This window comes from Cupressus sempervirens, chromosome 10 (assembly GCF_028749045.1).
Source record: "Cupressus sempervirens isolate cs-2001-9-10 chromosome 10, ASM2874904v1, whole genome shotgun sequence".
Classification (NCBI taxonomy): Eukaryota; Viridiplantae; Streptophyta; class Pinopsida; order Cupressales; family Cupressaceae; genus Cupressus; species Cupressus sempervirens.
The window spans coordinates 22,125,076-22,147,972 of NC_143127.1; the positions used below are offsets into that span (position 1 = coordinate 22,125,076).

General features: G+C 35.0%; 1 protein-coding gene across 1 annotated transcript; it reads left to right on the forward strand.

The window, feature by feature from the left end:
* The first annotated feature begins 482 nt into the window (after positions 1–482).
* LOC149532371 (small ribosomal subunit protein uS19-like) lies at positions 483–21,066 on the forward strand. The gene is made up of 5 exons (XM_089804506.1): positions 483–573; positions 729–880; positions 1,029–1,086; positions 20,358–20,492; positions 20,610–21,066. Exons 1-5 carry the CDS (start codon positions 571–573, stop codon positions 20,721–20,723), a joined length of 462 nt encoding a protein of 153 aa, XP_089660632.1. The 5' UTR covers positions 483–570; the 3' UTR covers positions 20,724–21,066.
* Positions 21,067–22,897: the final 1,831 nt, after the last annotated feature.

Below are 22,897 nucleotides of genomic sequence, written 5' to 3' on the forward strand. Positions count from 1 at the left end.
AATTTTTCATAATAGATTTTTTGATGAATTTTTTAATTTTTTTTAATATTTAATAAATTAAATTCAAATAAATAATATTTGTTAATTTATTTAAAATATTTTAATAAATATTATGTTATTTAAATTGAAAATTAATAATAATCTAATTTGTTCACATAAGAATATATTTTTAAAAAATAATTTTATTATGGAACACCTATGCATTACAAGCACAAAAGAAAATAGGTTTTGATGCACGTTGAACATGTCCCATCATGGAGGTGGCTGAATTAGCAAGGGTTGACATAGATTAGATAGCTTGGCTGACAGCTGGGCATTAACCAAGGTGGCATTTTAAGCTCCTGACGTGGCACCCATTCTTCGTATGTGGCCATCTTCCAAATTAGGGTTTAACCGAGAAAGAGATTCCCCAGTGGCAGTTACTATACTCAATCCTAAACCTAAATCTATGTATACAAAACTTTCCCTGCTTGAAAGATCTTACAACTGGATTTTTAGGGGATTAAAGACTGTATCTCCTCTATTTGCGCCATTTTGGTGGGTTCGTCTGTTGTTCCTTCTTTTACAACTATGGTAAGCAAACCCTTTGATCCCAATTAAAATGTGTTTTTGTTTCTGTAAAACAATTATCCGGCGCAGTTTTCAAGTGGTTTCGCGTAGCATTGTGTTTATGGTGTGACTGCATTGTATACGATGTGTAGAAAAATGAATTCTTTGTGTTTTTGCAGGCGGACGCAGATTTGGATGTGGATGTGGCTGCTGCGCAGCCGAAGAAGAGAACGTTTAAGAAGTTTACCTTCAGAGGTGTTGATCTCGATGCACTTTTGGACATGTCATCTGATGATCTCGTCAAGCTCTTTCATGCCCGTGCTCGACGAAGGTACCCACAAAATTATATTTTGCAGCTAAGTTGCATATGCAAAATGCTGTTATCATGGCTCCGATCAGACCGTTGGTTTAGGGTCTTATGTTGTTTTACTAGCTTAAGGTCTATGGCTGACTGTGTTTTCATGGACTTTTTATTGAAGGTTCCAGCGAGGTTTGAAGAGGAAGCCAATGGCCCTGATCAAGAAACTTCGCAAAGCGGTAAGTGTTGTCGTTTTGAAGAAATTTAGGGTGGGGTTGTGATGTGCCCTTCCTAAATTGTCCTAGAGGTTGTCGTAAATAACAATTGTCGCAGATTAGTGCTAGAGGTTACCAAATAAATGGTTTGTAATGTGATCTGTAAGTTGAATCCCGTATCCACAATATAAACAGTTTCTTCGGAAAGAGGGACAGGGAAACAGGTGTTGGGATGGATTTTTCCCCCAAAGCAGGGGATGTTAGTAGGGACAGCTACATATAACAATATAGAAATTTCAAAATATATAAACAAATCTGAAATTTCAAATATTTTCAGATGATATAACATTGATAGATATAAAACCATTCATCATATAACATAACGGCTGAGTTGAAACTTGAACAAATCTGAAACAGGCTTTTGGGATGGATTTTCTTTCCAAAGCAGGGGACGACAGTGGGACAGCTGCATATGACAATAGGGAAATTTCAAAATTTATAAACAAATTTGAAATTTCAAAATTTATAAACAAATTTGAAATTTCAAATATTTTCAGATGATATAACATTGATCAAGTTAAAATCATTCACAATATAACATAGCAACTGAGTTGAAACATGAAATGAGAGTTCAAGAATTCAAACAAGAGTTCAAATTTCAATTTTTCACATTCATAAATTTTGACACATTAATATGTGTGTATATATATATATATATTATACTCATTGAGTCTGGAATCAAAATGCCCAAAGACTGCAAGTTTATAAGATTAAATCTACTTTTAAGGACCAGTCTCTTCAGAACTAAATACATTATGAACTTGGTTTGATTGCAAAGAACATTTTCTAAGATTATAAATGGCATATTGAGAGTCATATTTTTAATTTATTGATGCTCTTGTGTCTATTGTCCCATCGTTAATGTCTATGGCTGTTAAGAGGAGTTATTATTTGCAATTCTTGATGCAATCATTTATCAACAGTTCCAAAGGGTTTTGTTCTAACAAATGATTTTCTCAACTTAAAATTGAAAACTATTGCAATTCATTGTAATCTTTTGAAATTTTGATTGTGCAATTTACCTCATGTTCCCATGTGGCTGCTTAAGTGTCATTTCTGCTTAAATTTAAGCAGCAGAAGTGTTCCCGTGTAAATTTTTAATTCCAAGAAAGGGAAAAATTGGAATCTTTTCCTACCTAAGTGGAGCAGCTATTATTTAGGAATTGAAAATAAGCTATGGGAGAAAAGGGGAGGCTTAAAATAAGCAGCAGCTGCTTATTGAAAAAAGCTAGAAGTGACTTCATAAAAAAGAGTTATCTTGTTTTTCATTGGCCTAACATTTTGCATCTATATTTAATTTACAACAAATAATATTAATTTTTTATTCAAAAAATATATTTAAGAGTAATGCTAAAAAGTAAGCAAAAAAAATTGTTTTCATAGGGCCATCAGCTCTACAATATTACTCCTAAAAATATTGAGCAGCTACTGTTAGCCAAGATAAGCTTAGCAGCAGCATGAGAACATGCTCTTATTGTTTAAGTTGTGCTGAAACATTTTTTGTAATTTTCATCTAACTATAGCTAATTACCTAAGTTACCATATTTGTCCGCCTAAGCCCAAAGTTGGAAGTCGGTTCGTTGGGCATTCAAAGTCTATTCAAAATTGACCAAAAGTCATTTGCAGGCTGTCAAATTTGGTGGAAAGTCGTCAAAAGGGACTTTGGACGACTTGGGAGAAAATGAGTGTGAATGTTTGTCAACCTGGGCGAGCCCAAAAAGACTTTCCAACGACTATGTGACGACTTTCGCTCACTGGCTGAAAAGTCACATAAAAATAATGTTTTATATTAAATTCTTTAACTTTTAAAAAGTTACTTTGCACACGACAAGTCACACCTAAATGCTAAAGTTTAATTTGATAAACCTAAATGCAAAAAAATTGTTTGTACATGACGCCACTAGAAAGCATTCCACACACAACTTTGGGAAACATTGATGAGAGGCATTCTGGGGAACATTTTGGGTTTGGCAACAACAAGCAACACAACATTCTTTAGAGGAAACAACAAAGGCAACAATAATAGACAATAGTTATGAGTTTGGTGAAGTTTAAAACAACCACTTTCTCCTCTAAAACTGTAGGAGTGCTACCATTCTTATAGTTTGAGCAACCATACAAGCAACTGTTGCAGTTTTGTCTCCATAGATAAGTTTTGTTTCATACAAAATGAAAGATTTGTTGTTTAGTAAGCGTCTGTTGTTTAGAAGCAAACAAAACTTTCGTCTACATCTGCCAATTATTTTGTAAAGTTCTGTTTGTTTTTGGTTGTTTGGCATAAAAACAAATGAATTTTTTTCATTTTGTTTTTGTTTTGTGTTCTTTGTAGATAAAAAAAAAAACTGCAAGTGCTTCTAGTGCCATTAACCTCGACTTCAAAATAGACAGATGCTCCCCATTGTGGAATTATGTGGAAATAGTTCGACCAATGCGAGGTGGAGGAGGTAATGTGTGAATTTGCAATCATTGTAAAGAGGAATCCAGTAGCTCTTATAGTAGAGTGAAAGCACATTTTTCTTTATTCCTCCTAAAGGCATTAAATTCTGGACGAAGAAGCCAAAGTGCCTACCTAAAGCCTCCTTCCAAACCACATTTTGATAAAATACATTCAAGAAAAAAAAAAAGCAGACAAAGTTGTTGGGAGGGCAAATTCTCACACGTTGCGGAATGCTAGGAAAAATGGAAAAAATCATCCATGGCTTCAACTACCACTCCCAATGAACCACTCGCTAAGGGCCATCCATTGTTGCATTCTCAAGAACTAGTTGCAAGTAAGAGAGCAATGGGGCCCTTGGAAATATCATTTCAAAATGAAGCTAGAGATATTGCCGAGCAAGCCATTATGAGATGCGTCTATGCAAATGGATTGTCATTTAATGTTTGCTCACATTATTGGAAAAAAATGTTGAGAGCAATTAATGAGTCTCCAAAGGGGTTTAAGACCCCTGGTTATGAGAAGGTAGACACCACTTTATCGGATAAAGAGGTGTCCAGTGTAGAGGATTCAATGCAACTCATCAAGGATCCATGGATTGAAATAGGTGTGACAGTGGTATCTGATGGATGGAAAGATGTGAGAAATCATCCTTTGGTGAATGTTATTGCAATGTTTCTAAAAGTTGTGGATTGTAAAAGAGAGGTGAAGGACGGTCCTTTCATTGCAAACATCCTCATTCTAGCCATTGAGCAAATTGACCTTTAGAATGTTGTTTATGTAGTAACTGACAATGCCAAGAATTGTAGGGCTTATTGGTTGAGGAGTGCTTTGAACACATTTTTTGGACACCTTGTGTGTGCACTCACTAAATCTAATGCTGCCTAAAATTGGCACTAAAATTGAGTGGATTAAAAAAGTATGAAGAGGCATAGGAGATTCAAATGTTTTTCGCAAACCACCATACGAGACAAGCCATTTTTAGACAATTCTCAAAATTGGAGCTCTTGAAGGTAAGTTCAATTGTTTAAAATTTATACATGTTTTAGAAATACAATCACTTTAGCTTAGTAAACTTTGTATGTTTTAAAATTTAAATTTTAATCTTGATTTTACTTTATTATTGTTTTGATCTTAAAATAGGTCATTGAGACTCGCTTTGCCTCCACCACTATTGTTTTGAGACGCCTTGTCAAGGTTAAAGAGTCATTGTCTAGAATGGTAATCAATGCTAATTGGAGCATATGGAGGCAGTCTAATAGTGCCAAGGTAGTTGCGATTAAGGCTTTGTTACTAGATGACTCTTGGTGGAATTGTGCTAAGTACCTTCTGAAGTTCACTGAGTATATATTGAGCGTGATTCGATACATTAACATGGATAGGTTTGCTTGGGTGAGGTTAATGGTGGCATTGTGTCCATGTTCAATGATATTAGAAATATCATAAATGAGAGAGAGGAAGGTCTTGATGTGTAACATCCACCTTTTCCAGGCCTTAGTTATCAACCAACATCTCAATGAAATACAATACTAATTTGCATTCACGTACATGAGAAGGTAGTTACAATCAATTAATTGTAAATTTCATAACTAACAATTGAAGACACCATCAATGAATTTAGCAAGGAACATAAAATCTACATACCATAGAACTCAAAACCAAAATTCCTCTAGGGATGCTTTTGCAAAACCTAGGTTAGTCCATAAATACTGCTTAAGGAATAAATTGCTATAGCACTTTATCGTAAATACAAATACCACTACATCATCTAGGGCATCAAATACCGTTGTATCATTTAGGGCGTCAAATACCACTGTATCATTTAGGGCATCAAATATCACTGTATCATTTAGGGCGTCAAATACCACTGTATCATTTAGGACACTCAAATATCATTGTATCATTTAGGGCATCAAATACTACTGTATCATTCTTTTTCTTTCTATTGCTAACTATGGCAACATCATATTGTTAGAAGGTACACTCATATTCATTATTCAAATAAATGAAAGACAAAAAATAACAATCCATCAGATAAACCTATCTCTTGCATATAGTTATATTTCATGTTCAGTTGAAAGTTCAATCGATCTAACTGGTTACCAATTACATCGACGAAAAGTTGCATTCATTAAAGGAATAACTGAATCAATGATATAAATCAATCCATCATATCTTCTACTCGTATAAACATCATAAAAGTAAAATACCTATTTTCGACAAATGTTTGAATGCATAACTTATCTTTGTCTGGTGCATGTTCTGACATCTTGTGGAGAGGGGAAACATTGTTCTGGGCTTAACCTTCCAACCACGGACCTTAAACTTAGCCCCACACTTTCTCTAACGAGAAAGGTCCTCCCTACCCAGAAATAGATATGGAACACCTTGAACAGCCACTGAGCATCCTGGTACTAGGGTATCATTCCCACCGCTTGACTAAGCATAAAGATTTGAATATGGACTACCATGAGCCAACTCTTGTTAATTAATATGTCTTTTCTTTTGAGCTTGCAATTACTATTATTAATGGTTCATTTGTTTTCATGCAGGAAATAGTTCTATGGTTCAATGATTTTCAACTAACCCTTCATCTCAGCCAAGATGGCCCTCTTGGATGGATTTTTTGGGTGTAAGCTTAAGTGTTCTTTTTGAGTTATAGTCACAATCAATTTCTTATGTCCCTTCTGGACTCATCACAGAATCAAGAAGTATACTTGACTTGCATCTTCTTATGCTTCTTGTCCTTAACTCATAGACTAAAGAGTAGATGTCCCTATATAAAAGTGTATTTCACAAATTTGACTAAGCAAAATCATATATTGTTAGGAGATTAAAATTTAATTCTAAATGGAAATTACCAGCAATAAGTTGTAATTCTTTATTCACACTCATAGATGTACCCTCTTGTGGATATTAGTTGGATATGAATCAAAGTTTGCCATCAGATTGGCATCTTGATTCGATATTAGAGCTTAAAGAAAAGAGGCCTTATTCACTTACATACTCACCCACCGGGTGGCTGATTATACTGCATGAGCCATGGAATGGCTTCAAGTTTAGATGCACATATTTCAAAACTCTCATCAAGATTCAAACATGAGATGCAAAACAAGACTTGGGATGTGCTCTGCCTGGAGTCGGTTCATACAACTTGCTACCGTGTTCAGTCAATCTAAGGTGCACGACAATCACCACTTTCCAATGACTCTACTCGGAATCTATATGAACTCAGAATGTAGGAAGAATTTGTGTCTAGCATTTGTAAGAACTCCGGCTATAGTTTTGAGAAATAATAATGCAAAACATAGAAGGTAATCCATGCTCCGAAGCTTTGTGCCTTCCAAAAACAAATATAACTCGGACAATTGCGAGAGGAAGAGGCCCGCTTCCTAGGCAGCGGGGAGAATAATAAAGAACAAATCATCTGCACGTTATCTTGGTTACAAGAAGAGGGTGTTGGTGAGAATTACAAATGCAAACAAGAAGTTACCGACACAAGTATTTAAATTGGCCATCTCAACTTATAAGGCGTGATGGAAAATAATAGAAATATGAAAGGTAGCCTCACATGAAATAATATGAAACCATAACCATGGTGAAAGAAATAATAATAATATTGTCTTAATATATAACATCATGGTATCTATAGATACCTATATATGTATGCATGCATATACGTGTACATGTGTAAACCCCAACCATATATTTCTTACGTATACACCAAATATCAAGTATGCGTATAGGTCCTTATATATATAAAGTTGGTTTACGTATGTACACATACATGTATGTATGTGTATAGATATGTAGGTATCATGATGTCGATATGATAAGACATGATTATACATCAGGAGGGTCCAACCAACAACACAATTACAGAGGTACAAATTTGCTCAAATTTCAATTCATGCTTAGTGATCTCTTTTACTATTAAATGATGTGTAATTTAACAGTTTAGCTCATGGTCGTCCAATGTGCACTCTTGCTTGCCTAGTCGTTTACCCTTAGCCATGGTGATTCAAGGCTCGTACCTATTTGCCCAGTGATGGTGGTGCCTATGTGCCCAATTCTTTTATGACAATGCTTCCACCACTTTGACGTGTTCCCTACAAGGAAATTCTCCACAATTAAATCATATCCCTCAATATAATAATAATTACCAAATCAGGTTATTAATCATAACTAGTCACAACGGCTAACCGCCTTTTCACTTCCCATGATAAATAACCAACATTCTAAGATAGCTTTAAAATATCATCATAACGGTTAACTAGCATGTCATCTTCATTTGAAATTACAACGATCAACCATCTTACCATTTCACATGATTATAACAAATTTTAACTATTAACTGACTTCATGTGAAACCTCAACGGCTATATGAACATTTTAAATTGGGTAAAAAATTGGGAGGTAACATGATGAAAAGTTCTTCAAGGAGCTACAGGTAATCATGGTAGAGATGAACAAAATGATTACCCCTTTGCATCTACTTGCCTTTGAATTGAGCCCTTGGTTCTATAGGGGAGTACCTTGAGAGTTGCCCCGTATAGACATCTTGAAGTTGCTCAAGGGTACAAGGGAACCCTTAAAAGGTTTTTTCTTGAGCAATATTGATGCTCATAATTGGCGGTACTTTCGTGGACAAATGTACCAACATTTGCAACCCACTGCCATCATATTTTTATCACAAGTAGGTTCTTTAATCTTAAGATTCTAATTTCTAAATTCTTGTTGATGAATATTCAAAACTGTTAACTCTCTAATTTCAAAATTGTACATCTTGATAGATTGCTAGTTCATCATCATTTGAGAGGAATTGTAGCACATACTCCATCCACTCAATAAAACACATCTGGCTAAACTCCAAGAAGGTAGATAACTTGGTCTTTGTGTATTCAAACTTGAGGCTCACAACGCTCAAAGAGAATACTTCCAAAAAGGGGAGACAAAACATTGGGATGTTCAACAAGAGTACACAGAGTAGGAATCTCATTTTGACGCACTTGCAATTGATGATGTTGATCTTGCGAGAAATTTGGTGATGTTGAAGCTGATCTTGAGGTTGCTAGTATTGATGCTAGTGGCACTATTTGTGCCTCTAATTTGCAACAACATAATGATGATGATTTGTTTGATGTTTTCTCTCTAGCAACCATTAAGGTCTAGTTCAATTTTGTACAAAACTTGGTCCTTGTCAAATTCTCCCCAAATTTGCCTACAGAGCCACAAATTCATTGCAAATTCTGTCAGAGGAACCCAAGCATAATTTTAAGAATTTGTTGCCCAAAGACTGAACCTGGGCCAAATTTAGTCTCAAAACTATTTTGTTTACCATTTTAAAGTGTTTTTTTTGGCCTAATTTGGTCTATTCGATCCTTCCAACCTCAAAAGTGACCACTAAAAAAGCCAAAAAGGATGGTTTATATGTCATTTATGCATTTGTGAATGAAAATGAAAAATTGCTTGTAGAGGAATTTTAAATCGACAATAGGTGAAATCCAAATTGAAAATTATAGAGGAATTTCTTTAAAAAACAATGAAATCTTTGAATCCAGGGCTTAAAATTTGAATCTCAACTTCTGATCTAGCCTTGTTAAAATCTTCTAACTAATACAAGATAAAAAGTCAGATAATTGCACTTATCTTCTGATGATTCCTTTCATTCTCAAATTGTCCCCTTGATATGGAAATATGTCCCATGCATGTGACCAACCAAGTTTATTATGTTGTATGTAAAATTATGTATGGCAAATGATGCAATTAATATCCTATTGAACCAAACCATAAATATGGTGGTGCATTTTGCTATGTTGCTTTACTATTAGCATAGTGTTGTATGGACTTATTTGTTGTTGCATATATGCACACATTTTTTTAAAAACATATGTTTTTGTATGGATGAACCCAAAATGAATCCGAACCCAGCCCCATAAAAACTTGGACGAATTTCTAACCCAAATCTTGAACCCGCATCTGTACCAGAATCCAAACTGACGTCTTAGATTTTTGATGATGTTTGATTAGTAATGTTGACATTGTTTTTGCACTGAAACATTGATACACATTTTGTTATGTCATTCAAACTAAATTGTTGATATATGTGGTGGTGTATTTTGCTAAGTTGCTTTACTATTAGCGTAGTGGTGTATGAATGTGTTCTTGCAGAATATATATATATATATATATATATATATATATATATATATATATATATATATATATAACATTTTAATTTAAAATTCTTGTACGAATGAACCCAAAACGAACCCGAACTAATTTATTATTGAGCAAATGTTGAACCTAAATCTTGAATCCATAGTCAAGCCAGAATCCGAACCGACAACTTAATTACTCATAAAGATTTGCTAATTCTAAATGTGTAGGATTACTAATTAGATTAAATCTGCCAAAAAGAACCAAAAAAGTATAAATAAATCAAAGATTGCCATACATTTTAGTTGCTGCTACTTAGGACTGACGACAGTCCCTAGGATGGTTGGGGGAGGTCTTGGATGTCCCTAGCTGAATGAGGGATTTTTTCGAATGTATTTGATACCTAGGTTGACCATCCCCAAGTTTTGGAAACCATTTCTAATTTTCTCGCTTGTCTAGGGGTGGCTTGGAAATGTTTTCGACCATCTCCAAGTCACCAAAAATGTTTCTGTTTTTAGTAGCTATGGATTTTTGGTAGAAACACATCTCGAGGTAATTAATTTTTAAGATTAACCATAATATAAGCATTATTCATAAATAAATCAAAGGTTAGAATAAGAGAATATATTTTCATCATTATGTAGTATTGAAGTCTTATGTAAATTACAATTATAGAAGAAGTAGAATAAGGAGGCATATTGGGTGCATTGAGACAATGTTCTCCCTCAATGCAACTCTCCTCCATTCTTCAATGGTTGGAGTTAACTATGATTTAGTAATAGCCCCCTAATGTAGGATTTGGAAATGTACTTGCGATAGGGTGCCCTTAGTTGTTCTTCCTCTCACAGTGTACTAACTTGTCCTCATAGTTGTTCTCCCTTAATTGTAGACTCTTTTCAACTATCTTCTGAGAGACTATTGTAGGATTGGATTTATATATATTTTATTAACATTAGATAGAGATGCATTATAAATGTTAGAGTTTAGGTGACTCCACAACACACACAAGATCAAATGAAAGACCAAGATAACTTCCACAAGAGATTGACTAGACAATTGCATTAAGCTGCAAGAATGATATTATTGATAATGGACATCGATGGATTATTGGACATTACATTAATTCAATGGATTAAAATGTACATAACAAGCCCCCTTATATGGTAAAGGCCATAAGAGACAATGGTACAAAGAAGATGACCTATCACTACATAAAGTAGAATCGCATGTCCACCAAAGGTGGATCATCCTCCATTATACAGTGAAACATGTGCAATGATGAGGATGGTAATGTGATATGTGCACTAAAGGTGGATTGAGATAAATATCACCACCTAGAGTAGAATTCTTTAATACCATGTGCAAAATTGAGGTGTATACCCTTGGGTGTCTCAAAGACAAACTACTATGCAATGCATTATCCTAAGTAAGCTCAAGTAAAGTGTAATTAGTGAATATTTATTTACACTGACAATAAATATATATTAATATGCTAATCATTGTTTCTTCATTACCGATAATAGACTAATAAAATACCCTAGACTTGACTTAGATTGTTGTTATTTTGTACCATGTATTTGAAATATCTCAAACTAGGATATTGTTTCAAAACGGTTCCGGGTTTTCAAATTTTGCCACGTTTTGCTTCATTTCTTTGCAAAATATCAACATGCAAACTAAACATGCAAAAGGAAACAATACAAATTTCCAAGGAAATAAGCAATTACAAACATAAATCTACTGATAATGATTCTGATATAAAACATGCATGGTTGTTACATCAAATATACTATTATTACAATGCTAGGACATGCATAAATTTTCCTCCAAAACCTATTTTAAACGATGTGAATCTGCTCAATGGTGAACCCTGAGTGAGCCCACCTCTCAATTAGTGTTGGGTTTTTGTCTGACCTATGAGTATGCAAGGGTTTTTTCGTCCTCAGCTATGGCTGCTATTATCAAACCAGCAATACTAATGAAATTATCAAGTATCAAATCAACATATCTTAATAGAATTAGACTCCAAACCTCAATCAAACCTTTTACAGAAATCCCCAGCCAAAAAGCTATCGCTTTCATTCTTCTAATTCTTTCGTCTAGCAACTTAGGAAAATTATGATAATATTTGCCTCACATTTAATAATTCACCTCCATGGCCTAGGAAGGACTTCAGTCATAACTTAAGTTGGCCCCTTTTAATAATTGCTAATGAATGATTAAATTCATATTAGCAATAACTATAACTTTTTTCCTCCTTTTATTTAATTAAACACTTAACCCCCTTTATTAACTTATGGTCTGGCATTATTATTTCTAGATAATAGTTAGCATTTTTATTTATTAATCTACTGACATGCTAGGCAAAAAGGGGACATTATAGTCCTCTCTTCCCAGAGATTGCTTGCCCTCAAGCAATCCACTTGTGCATTCACATTTGTGGATACCATATCAACTTCAGGAATATCACTTTTTGACCTTCTTGATAGTGAATACTGCAATCCTATCTGACCCATGGCTGTAATCATACGGTCATGTAACTGCTGTAGCATTTGCTGTTGTTGTTGGGCAAAAGTAGTAAAAAAATCATTAAGCTGATTGTTTACGTTCCTAGGTAGATTTTCAGCTCTCCTCACTCATTTCTTCAACAATGGGATTATCCTCAACATACCTGTTGATGTGTGTTTTATGACTCACCAAACAGTAGAACAAAATACTGAAATATCTTATCCTCTCTTGAATAAAGTCTTGTGTATGCTAAGATTGCTAGAAGATCATACAGTGACTTCAAGGTTCTTTTAATGCTAGGTCTTGACTGTGGATAAGATCGGTGGTTGATGTGATTTGCTGATGATCACAAGGGGGCTTGCGTGTTTATTTATATTCATTTCAAGCCATACTAGATGTGGGAGCTATCTTAAGGTTTTGCAATGAAGTGCTTTTGGAATTTTCACAAAATATGCAGAAATTAAATAAGATGGGGTTCAGGAATTCTATTCTAATCCTAAGGGTAATGAGAACAACAAATAGTACTCTAGTGGACAAATTCTTCAATTTACTGAATTCCGCTTCGCCGAGTTATACTACAACTAAGTGTGAACTAGTGCAATCTTCAAGGGTTATGCCAAAGATTTTCATATCACCGCATACGCCATCATAACGAACAATGTATACAAATGATAGAAGTTAAGCATATGCATGAAAGGGGTTCAAGCTAACTTTACACAACGAATTAGAATCACTAAAATGTCAAAAGTATGAACCAAAGGAATTCATCAATACACCATCATATTCTCCATTGTAATCACCACACATTGACTATGCTAAACTTAATCTAATTGAAGAAATTTAGGAGAACAAGCAAGCACTAAGACACGTCAAGTATTCACCAAACTCCAATGAAAACTTTATTATCACAGCAACTCATAGCAACAATCTCATAAAAATCTCCCTTACAAATGAGAAATGAGGCCTTTATATAGGCCATCGATTACAATAGGTGGCTCGGATGATCACAATAACCGATGGCCAAGATCATGCCACATCAGCCCTAATTGGGTGTGGTCTAATAACTTCTCCTTCTAGAACTACAATTGCTCTTTCTGCTTTTCCCAAGCTTTCATCCCAATCTGGTAGTAAGTCCTTAGTAGTGTGCATTGTATTTGAGAAGATGGAGAAGTTCTCAAAATCATCTCTTACATATACATTTAGCTGAAAGAATTCCTCTAACTTGACTTTCAAATTATTAGTTGTCATTTCTTCTTCCCCCAATCTTTGTGATAACAAGGATGCAATTGCATTTGATATTCCTTGCTTGATGTTATCAACAATCTTTTTCCATCGACTAGATTCCCTGGTAAAGCTCTCAAACATTTCCTTAGCCATGATCACTCCACTGTACCATCGAATAAAATCATAGACATCCCCCTTACTGATAACTCGACCATCAATCAATTCTTGCTTTGGGGTATCCATCAGATTCTGAATGTCGGTAATCACCTCTTCTTGGTAAATATGCTCATCCACCCATGATTCCTCCGTGCACTGGATCCTAGAGACTGCAGCCAATGCCCTATTGTGCACTTGCACTAATTCTTCTACATGTTTGAAGGCTACCTCTTGAATTCCTTCGATCCAAATCTTTGCACCCTGAGCAATCCGCTTGATTCTGTCAATATCACCTACCACTTACTGGAAACACTTGTTGGAGGGACATATGATGGACCTTCCTCTCTTACTAGATGAGGCAAGTTATTGATGTACTGACATAAGGCCCGAATTTCTCTTTTCTGCTTTTCATACCCTTCTTCTACTTTCTTCAGCCTATCCTTCAAAGCCTGTGTGGAGTCATCAAATTTTTCCAATATTTGCTCTTGGGAGGCCCGACCAAGATTTACTTCTGTAACATGATATTCATCTGGAGCAATCTGGTTTTTCCCTTTGTCAACTGTGGGAGTCGCAATCTGCAAGATTCTAGATCCTGATTCTCCTCTGATGAATTTAGTATATCTTTTTGCTTTCTCTTGTTCTTCTGATCGGTTTGATCGGTCCAAAATTTCATGTAATTCAATTGCTGGATCAACCTCCCTTTGTTGGCGCAATTGAATTCGTTGCCTCAACCATTCCGGAATGGGTATACTTTGGTTCCGCGGAATTACCAATTGTTCTTTCCTTTGGACCGCTCGAATGTCAATCTCCTCTTCACCTCCTGGACTATCCATTGTAACCTCAGGAACTACGGCTTCAGCACTTGGAAGATGTATTGCTACTTTTGGAGTTTCTTCCTCTAGTGGACCATCTCCATCATTAATCATTTCTCGCTCTAAGATCGTAGCAAGACTTTCCTCTGTAGCCATATCTTGATCTCTCCCTCTTTCTTGCATGGACTTTTTATAAGCATTTATACTCAACCTATCATGAATTGGCCTATCCAAATTCTCTTCTTGCTCAAATCTCTTTATACTTGTCCCTACATCCTGCCTTTCAAAAGTTTCTATCTCTTGGACACTTGGAGTTCGACTTGGAGAACAGGGAGCATCTCCATGTTTTTGCTTCTTATTTTGAGATTCTTGGATAACCTCCTCAATCCTAGGATGCTTTTCTCGAGGTACCTCCTTTACTTTCTTTGTTCCCACATCTTCGGATGGAGTTCCTCTTTCCTCAATAGTCCCTTCAGATATTTGTCCTGATCTTTCATCCCTAAGTGGCCTACGGCCAAGCAACCTATATGTGAATCCATTAGCTGGTGCAACTAATTTTTCAAGCTTACGCTCAATCCACCACTTTGTAAAATCTAAGACTGGTTTTGAAAGGGCTTCAAGATCTGTAATTTCTTTCTTCTTCCAATCAAATGGTTGAACTGTCATTTCTGGATTGAATCCTTTTCGCATCACGTTTGGGTCCTCCTCCATTTGATCAGGAACCTTGAATATGTTGCATGTTCTAATAATGTTCAATGGTAGTTTTGAATGCAATCTTTTTCTAATCTCGTTCTCGTCTGCTGCATTTGCCCAAAAGTCTTCAAGGTGAACTTTGTGTTGGTGCTTTGATCCTCCTACTGATGAGATCTTGTTGTAAGGATCAAAATCATTCTTCTTTGGATAAAGCGGAAGGCGGAAGAAGTGGAGCTCATCTAATGATTTCTCTGTGGCTTTTAGACATGGGCATACTTCAGTTTTCCCTTCTCTTATGGAAATTGGAAACTGCAATCCCAACTTCTTCTTCCCCTGCAGAATTGTATAGGTAGTTTATCGAGATAAGGAGACTTTTATGATATTGTTGCTATGAGCTACTGAGATAATAAAGTTTCCATTGGAGTTTGGTGAATACTTGACGTGTCTTAGTGCTTGCTTGTTCTCCTAAATTTCTTCAATTAGATTAAGTTTAGCATAGTCAATGTGTGATGATTACAATGGAGAATATGATGGTGTATTGGTAAATTCCTTTCGTTCATACTTTTGACGTTTTAGTGATTCTAATTCGTTGTGTAAAGTTAGCCTGAACCCCTTTCATGCATATGCTCAACTTCTATCATTCATATACATTGTTCTTTATGATGGTGTATACGGTGATATGAAAATCTTTGGCATAACCCTTGAAGATTGCAGTGGTTCACGCTTAGTTGTAGTATAACTTGGCGAAGCGGAATTCAGTAAATTGAGGAATTTGTCCACTAGAATACTATTTGTTGTTGTCACTACCCTTAAGATTAGAATAGAATTCCAGAACCCTACCTTATTGAATTTCTGCATATTTTGTGAAAATTCCAAAAAGCACTTCATTGCAAAACCTTAAGATAGCTCCCACATCCAGTATGGCTTGAAATGAATATGAATAAACACGTAAGACCCCCTTGTGATCATCAGCAAATCACATCAACCACTGATCTTATCCACAGTCAAGACCTGACATTAAAGGAACCTTGAAGTCATTGTATGATCTTCTAGCAATCTTAGCATACACAAGACTTTATTCAAAAGAGGATAAGATATTTCGGTATTTTGTTCTACTGTTTGGTGAGTCATAAAACACGCATCAACAATACCTAACCTGCTTCTGGTATAACTTTTGTGCAATTCTAACACTCTAGAGCGCATAGAATGAATTCAAATTTTGACTTGCAATAACCCACTTTCACCGAGTGATCAAAGTACCATGCAACCTTTTGAGTATACACCAAACTAACATGCAACACAAATCCACTATCCAGGATTGTTCAGAAATAACATGCATTGTTAACCCTCTTCTTAAATTACTTCTAAATGCAAGAACAGGTAGCTCACATGCAACTGAAAATCTTGACATGCAACAGAAAAAGCTAACATGCAATTGAAAAATATGACATGCAACTGAAATCTCTGTCATGCATTGTTAACCCTCTTCTTAAATTGCTTCTAAATGCAAGAACAGCTAACTCACATGCAACTGAAAATCTTGACATGCAACAGAAAAAGCTAACATGCAATTGAAAAATATGACATGCAACTGAAATCGCTGTCATGCGTTGATAAATCCCATAGACTAGCAAGATTTGGGGCTTTGATACCACTGAAATATCTCAAAGTAGGATATTGTTTTAAAACTGATTTGGGTTTTCAAAATTTGCCACGTTTTGCTTCATTTCATTGCAAAATATCAACATGCAAAAATGCAAACCAAACATGCAAATGAAACAATATAGATTTCAAAGGAAATAAGCAATTGCAAACACAAATCTATCGATAATGTTTCTGATATAAAACATGCATGGCTGTTACATCAAATTTACTGTTATTACAATGCTAGAACATGCATAAATTTCCCTCCAAAACCTATTTGAAGTGATGCAAATCTGCTCAATGATGAACCTTTAGTGAGCCCACCTCTCAAATAGTGTTGGGTTTACCTCCATACCTATGAATATTTAAGGGTTTCCGTCCTCAGATATGGCTGCTACTGTCAAACCAGTAACAATAGACAAATTATAAGCTATGGATGCTACAGTCAAACCAGCATCAATAAAGAAATTAGCAATTATCAAACCAGCACATCATAATAGAATGAGTAAATCTGCTCAATGATAAACCCTGAGTGAGCCCACCTCTCAAATAGTGTTGGGTTTATGTCCATACCTATGAATATCCAAGGGTTTCCGTCCTCAGATATGGCCGCTACCATTAAACCAGTAACAATAGAGAAATTATAAGCCATGGATGCTACTGTCAAACCAGCAATAATGGAGAGATTATCAATTATCAAATCAACATTATCTATAATAATTTAATATTCCAAACCCCAATCAAACTTTTTACAAAAATTCCCAGCCAAAAGGCTATCAATTTCCTTCTTCTAATTCTTTTATTTAGCCACTTAGAAAAATAACGGTAATATTTGCCTTGCATTTAATAATTCACCATCATGTCCTAGGAAAGACTTAAGTCATAGCTTAAAGTGGCCCCTTTTTAATAAATTGCTAATGAATAATTAAATTCATATTAGCAAGAAACTATAGCTTTTCCATCATTTTATTTAATTAAACAGTTAACCCCCTTAATTAACTTAATGCTTTGACATTGTAATTTATAGATAATAGGTTAGCATTAATTATTTGGTTATTGATGTGCTTGGCAAAAAGGGGACTACAGTATTGGAGATTTGATCTACCAAAACATTTATGTTCTTGTAATTCAATGTTTTGTTTCTTCTTCTATTTCATACCTCCATCAATGATGATGTTGTCCCTTTATATTTTGGGAGGAAGGAAAAGATGCTTCTCTTAAGCTGATACTGAAGAGAGGCTTCTGTTCTAAATGGATCACACTCACTGGAATATGTGTCTTTTGGCGTCCGGTAGTTTAGTGTTTGATTTGAAACAGTCATTGTCTAACAATACTTGTTCGTTCTTTTTGGATATCAATCAAACTCTTCCTTTTTTGTAGATGTCGGGGACAAGCAATCCTATTACTCTATCGTTTGGAAATGACACTTAAAAACTATTTATTCCTGTGCCATGTGAACTGTTCAATAATTTGACTCCAGGTGTGAGTTGCTTCCATCCTGCTGATAGGAATCTTGTCCGTGCCTGTTCATTTGAATATCCTTCTGGCATTGGCTGGGGAGCTATATTCAAGATAGTGGCTAGTCTTATGTGAATGTTTTGAGTACTCTCATATCAGTGAAGAGTGAAGTGACATCCAAAATCCTTCTGAGTGTATTCGATATGGTTCCAGTACATAATCATGGAGATGCAGTGACCAACAGATGATCTCTATTTCTCAAATGAATGGCCAGCCAATAGTTTGGCGTTAATATTGAATTGATGTCTTAATATATTAATTAAACTTTACTATCATTGTTTTCATTTTGTGTTATCTAGTTACAAGGGTTGTACTTTGACCGGGGCAAGGGTTGTGTCTAATTGCTATAGAAGCTGCTATTGATATCAGCTGTGCATGGCAGGGGTCCCATGAAGGGGACAAAAATTTAGTGGAGCTGCTGAGATTTTTAGGACTATTTTAAAGAATGGTCCCATTAGTTTATAGCTCAATATATGCTTAAAAATTTAAGATCCAAATTTTATGGAAGTTGGTTGTCGCATGGATTTTATTTTGTAGCATGTTGAGTAATAAATAGAAAAAAATAAAAAAAGTGAATTGGGTCCCATGGAGGTGTTAGTTTGTGGTGACTGATCAGGGAAGTACTGTACATACTTAATAATATTTTATTGGTAATTTTGGGCCGACATATTGTAATTAACTATAACCCTAAAGCGGCAAAAATACATGTATAAAAGGACTTAGGGTTAGAGATTTTTTCAATAAGTTGTGATGCAAAAATTGCTTCTTGCGGCGGTATTGAGTTATAAGGGATTACGGATTGTAATCAGGTTGTAACCACTGGATCTTAATAATATTGGACTTGCTGTTTGGTGGACTTAGCCCAGGGATTGGGCGAACTACGTTAAATCTTGGTGTCTTGTGTTATCTTTTGTGTGATTTATTATTTCCTGATATTGTTTATATTTGCATGTAATTGTTATTTTTGTCTGAGGTTAATCCTAACAGGAGGTTGCCTAAGAAAATTGGTGGGTACTGCTGAGATTTTTTTGGATTATTTTGAAGTAGATGGTCCCATAAGCTTAAAAAATTAAGCTCCAAAATTTATGGAAGCTGGTGGTCTCATGGATTATATTATTCTGCATGTTGAGTAATCAATAGAAAATAATAAAAATGTGAATTGGAAAAACTTCAGATGATTGACAATTGGCAGGGAAAAAGCCTAAGTTGGTGGGGCAATTTCTAGCCCCCCACTTTTCAACCTGCATAAATTTGCAGTCCTAAAGAGTAGAGGCTGCTATTTTTGAGGAAAGATTCTGATAATCCTGTAGCAATTTTTATTTTTGTTCCATGGAACCTCTACTCCTTAGCCATAGATCTTGAAGCCCCTCCATGGGACCCCACCCTTAGCTTTCAACTTTTAACCCAAAAAATGTAGGTAATCATCATTCATGTTGGTTTGAAAGATATCATATTTCTCAGATCCCAATTTACTTTCCTTTAGGAAGTTTCTATATGTATGGTAAATTTTCTAAAGAAAGTTGAGATATAATGTTTTATCACAAATTATGTTTAACTGATAACAACTTCATACGTTCATTTGAAAGATATAAGAATTTGACCTGTTTTTATTAATGTATGCTCCACCATATGGAAGCAGTTTTTTCTTTAATTGGTAATTGCTTTCAATTCCAATTCATCTTAGAAAATGCCTGGTATGGATATTGTTTATATCAAGGCACAAGATTACTCATCGGTTTGGTCGTTACATTTGGCTGGACTATTTTGATTTTTTGGAATTGAATTAGGGGTCATTGAGTGATCCAATTTGTTGATGTAAAAAATGTTACATGATTTTACTATAGAAGCATTTACTTTTTTATTGATTCAAGAAATTAAATATAGGATAGCAATAAAGAGATTGCATTGGTGTGCCTGAATAAATAAATCAATGTGATACATGCTGATGAAAATGTGGGTATGGTCATATCGTAATATTGATGATAGATAAAGAAATATGCTCAAGTATTTTAATTTATGTATTGGAGAATATTGTAATAATACATTTCCAACAGATGGTCATTATGTGTTGCTGTTCTTTGTAGCAGAAGCGTGAAGCTCTTCCAGGTGAAAAGCCAGAACCTGTTAAAACTCACCTGCGAAACATGATTATTATGCCTGAAATGATTGGAAGCATCATTGGTGTATACAATGGGAAGACCTTCAACCAAGTTGAAATCAAGGTAATATTTGCTTTCTTCTTTATTCGAATGGACAATGTTTTGTCTCATCAGTCCTGTTCCTTGGATCACATAAAAACAGTGAATAATAAGATTGTTTCTTGTGTTTTTTTATTTCAGCCTGAAATGATAGGACATTATCTGGCAGAGTTTTCTATTTCATACAAGCCAGTGAAGCATGGAAGGCCTGGTATTGGTGCCACCCACTCCTCTAGGTTCATTCCTCTGAAATAGGTTACATCTGTCTAGTTTATGTAGAAGTGCAGAGAGGACGATTTAAATATTTTTGGTTTAGGTATGGATTAGCTATTGTGTATCTTAGCTTGTACGAGTAACTGTTTCTTATGAGAATGAGTGGTTTGAAGGGTTTTGTTTTCTTGTGTCTACTGAGTGCATTCCATGGTTTGGGATTTCTTTGATCAGGCTAGTGTAGAGGCTTGCTATACATGTCTAAACTGGTGCTTTATGCAAAGAGACATTTCTAATAAACATTGTTATCATTGTGAGTCTGGGTGTTCTTTTTTTCAATGAAATTTTATAATTGTATATTTTAATTTAAAAAATTATTATTTTGAGATTTCTCTTTTTATTGAAGATTGCAATTGATTCTACTTTTACAGCTATCAGGTGTTATGATATGATCTGTCTAAAAGAGTAAAACTTTTTACTGTTAAGAACTTAATACCAGAATGGAAATGTTTGATTTTGGCTTTTTTGATTCTTAGGTGGGTTTGATCCTGGACCCTCCTAAATCAAATGAGCTTAATTATATTATGGTTATTAACTGACTACTGCAAATTCATAGCTATCTTAGCTATAGGATTGACCTAACCTCCTAAACAAGCTCAGAGGGCTACTGCTAACACCATATGAACTAAAATGTTACAAATTTGAAAAAGTTCAAAAGCAATTTGCTGATCTAGCTGTGTACTTCCAAGTAGTATCATTGCATCCACCACCACACATGGTCACTTGCGCAATTGTGTAATATACCCAAATGTTATTTCTTTAGTAACATAGTGAAAATTATTCAAATTTGCTTAGTGACGATTTCTGTGTGAGATCACTCTCAAGGAATTGTGCATTTTCATTCAACTCTAGAGCTATTTTTTTGTCGTTAGCTTGATTGAACCAAAGCTCCATGCTCCAACAAGGAGTAGAAATCAGATACTAGAATGGTTTTTCAATATGCCTCCTCATTGCTTGGCCTCTCTTAAATAGCTTTTTCCTCCATGAGTCTGAACTCTTTAAATACTCCTTGATTATCTCTTTAGTTACATACTGAAAATTAATCAAATCTGCAAAATGACGATTTCTGTGTGAAATCACTCTTAAGAAATTGTGGGTTTTTATTCAACTCTAGAGCTAGTTTTTTGTCATTAGCTTGATTGGACGGGAGCCCCATGCTCTAACAAGGAGTAGAAATCAAATAATAGATTGGTTTTTCAATATGCCTCCTGCTTTGCTTGGCCTCTCTTAAATAGCTTTTTTCTCCACGCATCTGAACTCTTAAATGTTCCTTGATTGATATTATTAAAATGAGCATTAATTATAGCTTTATAGTTTACTTAACCATTGATGTGGGAATTTGTATTTTCCTTGTATTGATGACCTGCCAGGTGTGTTGTCATGTGCCTAATATAATAGTTGCCTTCCGATCATTTTTGTCGAGTGTTATGTGTGCTCCCACAAGGCTTGTAGTTTGATGATATTATTTTCGTACTTGGAAGCTACATAGGTCTGACATGTGATGCCCCAAACATGTTCAAACTTTGCATGGCTGATCTTTTGCTGTGATACACATTATTTGAGGCAACAGAAAAATATATCTGTTCTTACACAATTAGGTCTTCATCTCTTGGGAAGTGGTAATAACAGCCGTCTTTGGATGTTCTTTCTCCTCTTTTTAATTTAATTGTATGATAATTTGAAAGAGGGGATTTTATGGTGCGCCCTTCCAAAGATCATTTGTCCTCAAGCAGTTGCAACGGCGATGCTACAAAATCTTTTCTCCACTTGACAATTACTAGGATCGCACCAACTTGCAAAATTTATTTTTCTATCCACCTGATGTGCTTTCTCTGAAAGACAATTTCAAACATAACCTCTTCAAATAGTCTCTCTTGTTGTGTACAAATATATTTAGTTCCAAGTTAATGATACATATATTAATAAATAATCTTAATTTGCAAAAGTGTACCAAAGTTAAATACATAATTGAGGAAACAGCTGATATTTGATGATTCAGCATGTTTAGTCACACCAAAATTGAAGAAAAACCAAAATTATTTCTACAAGGACATTACTTGCAATCAGGATTGTTTAGCAAATTGAAAGTATAAATGGAACTCAATTACTAGAGAAAAACTTGTGAAAACAATGCTGTTTTCCATCTAGTGCTGCTCTAA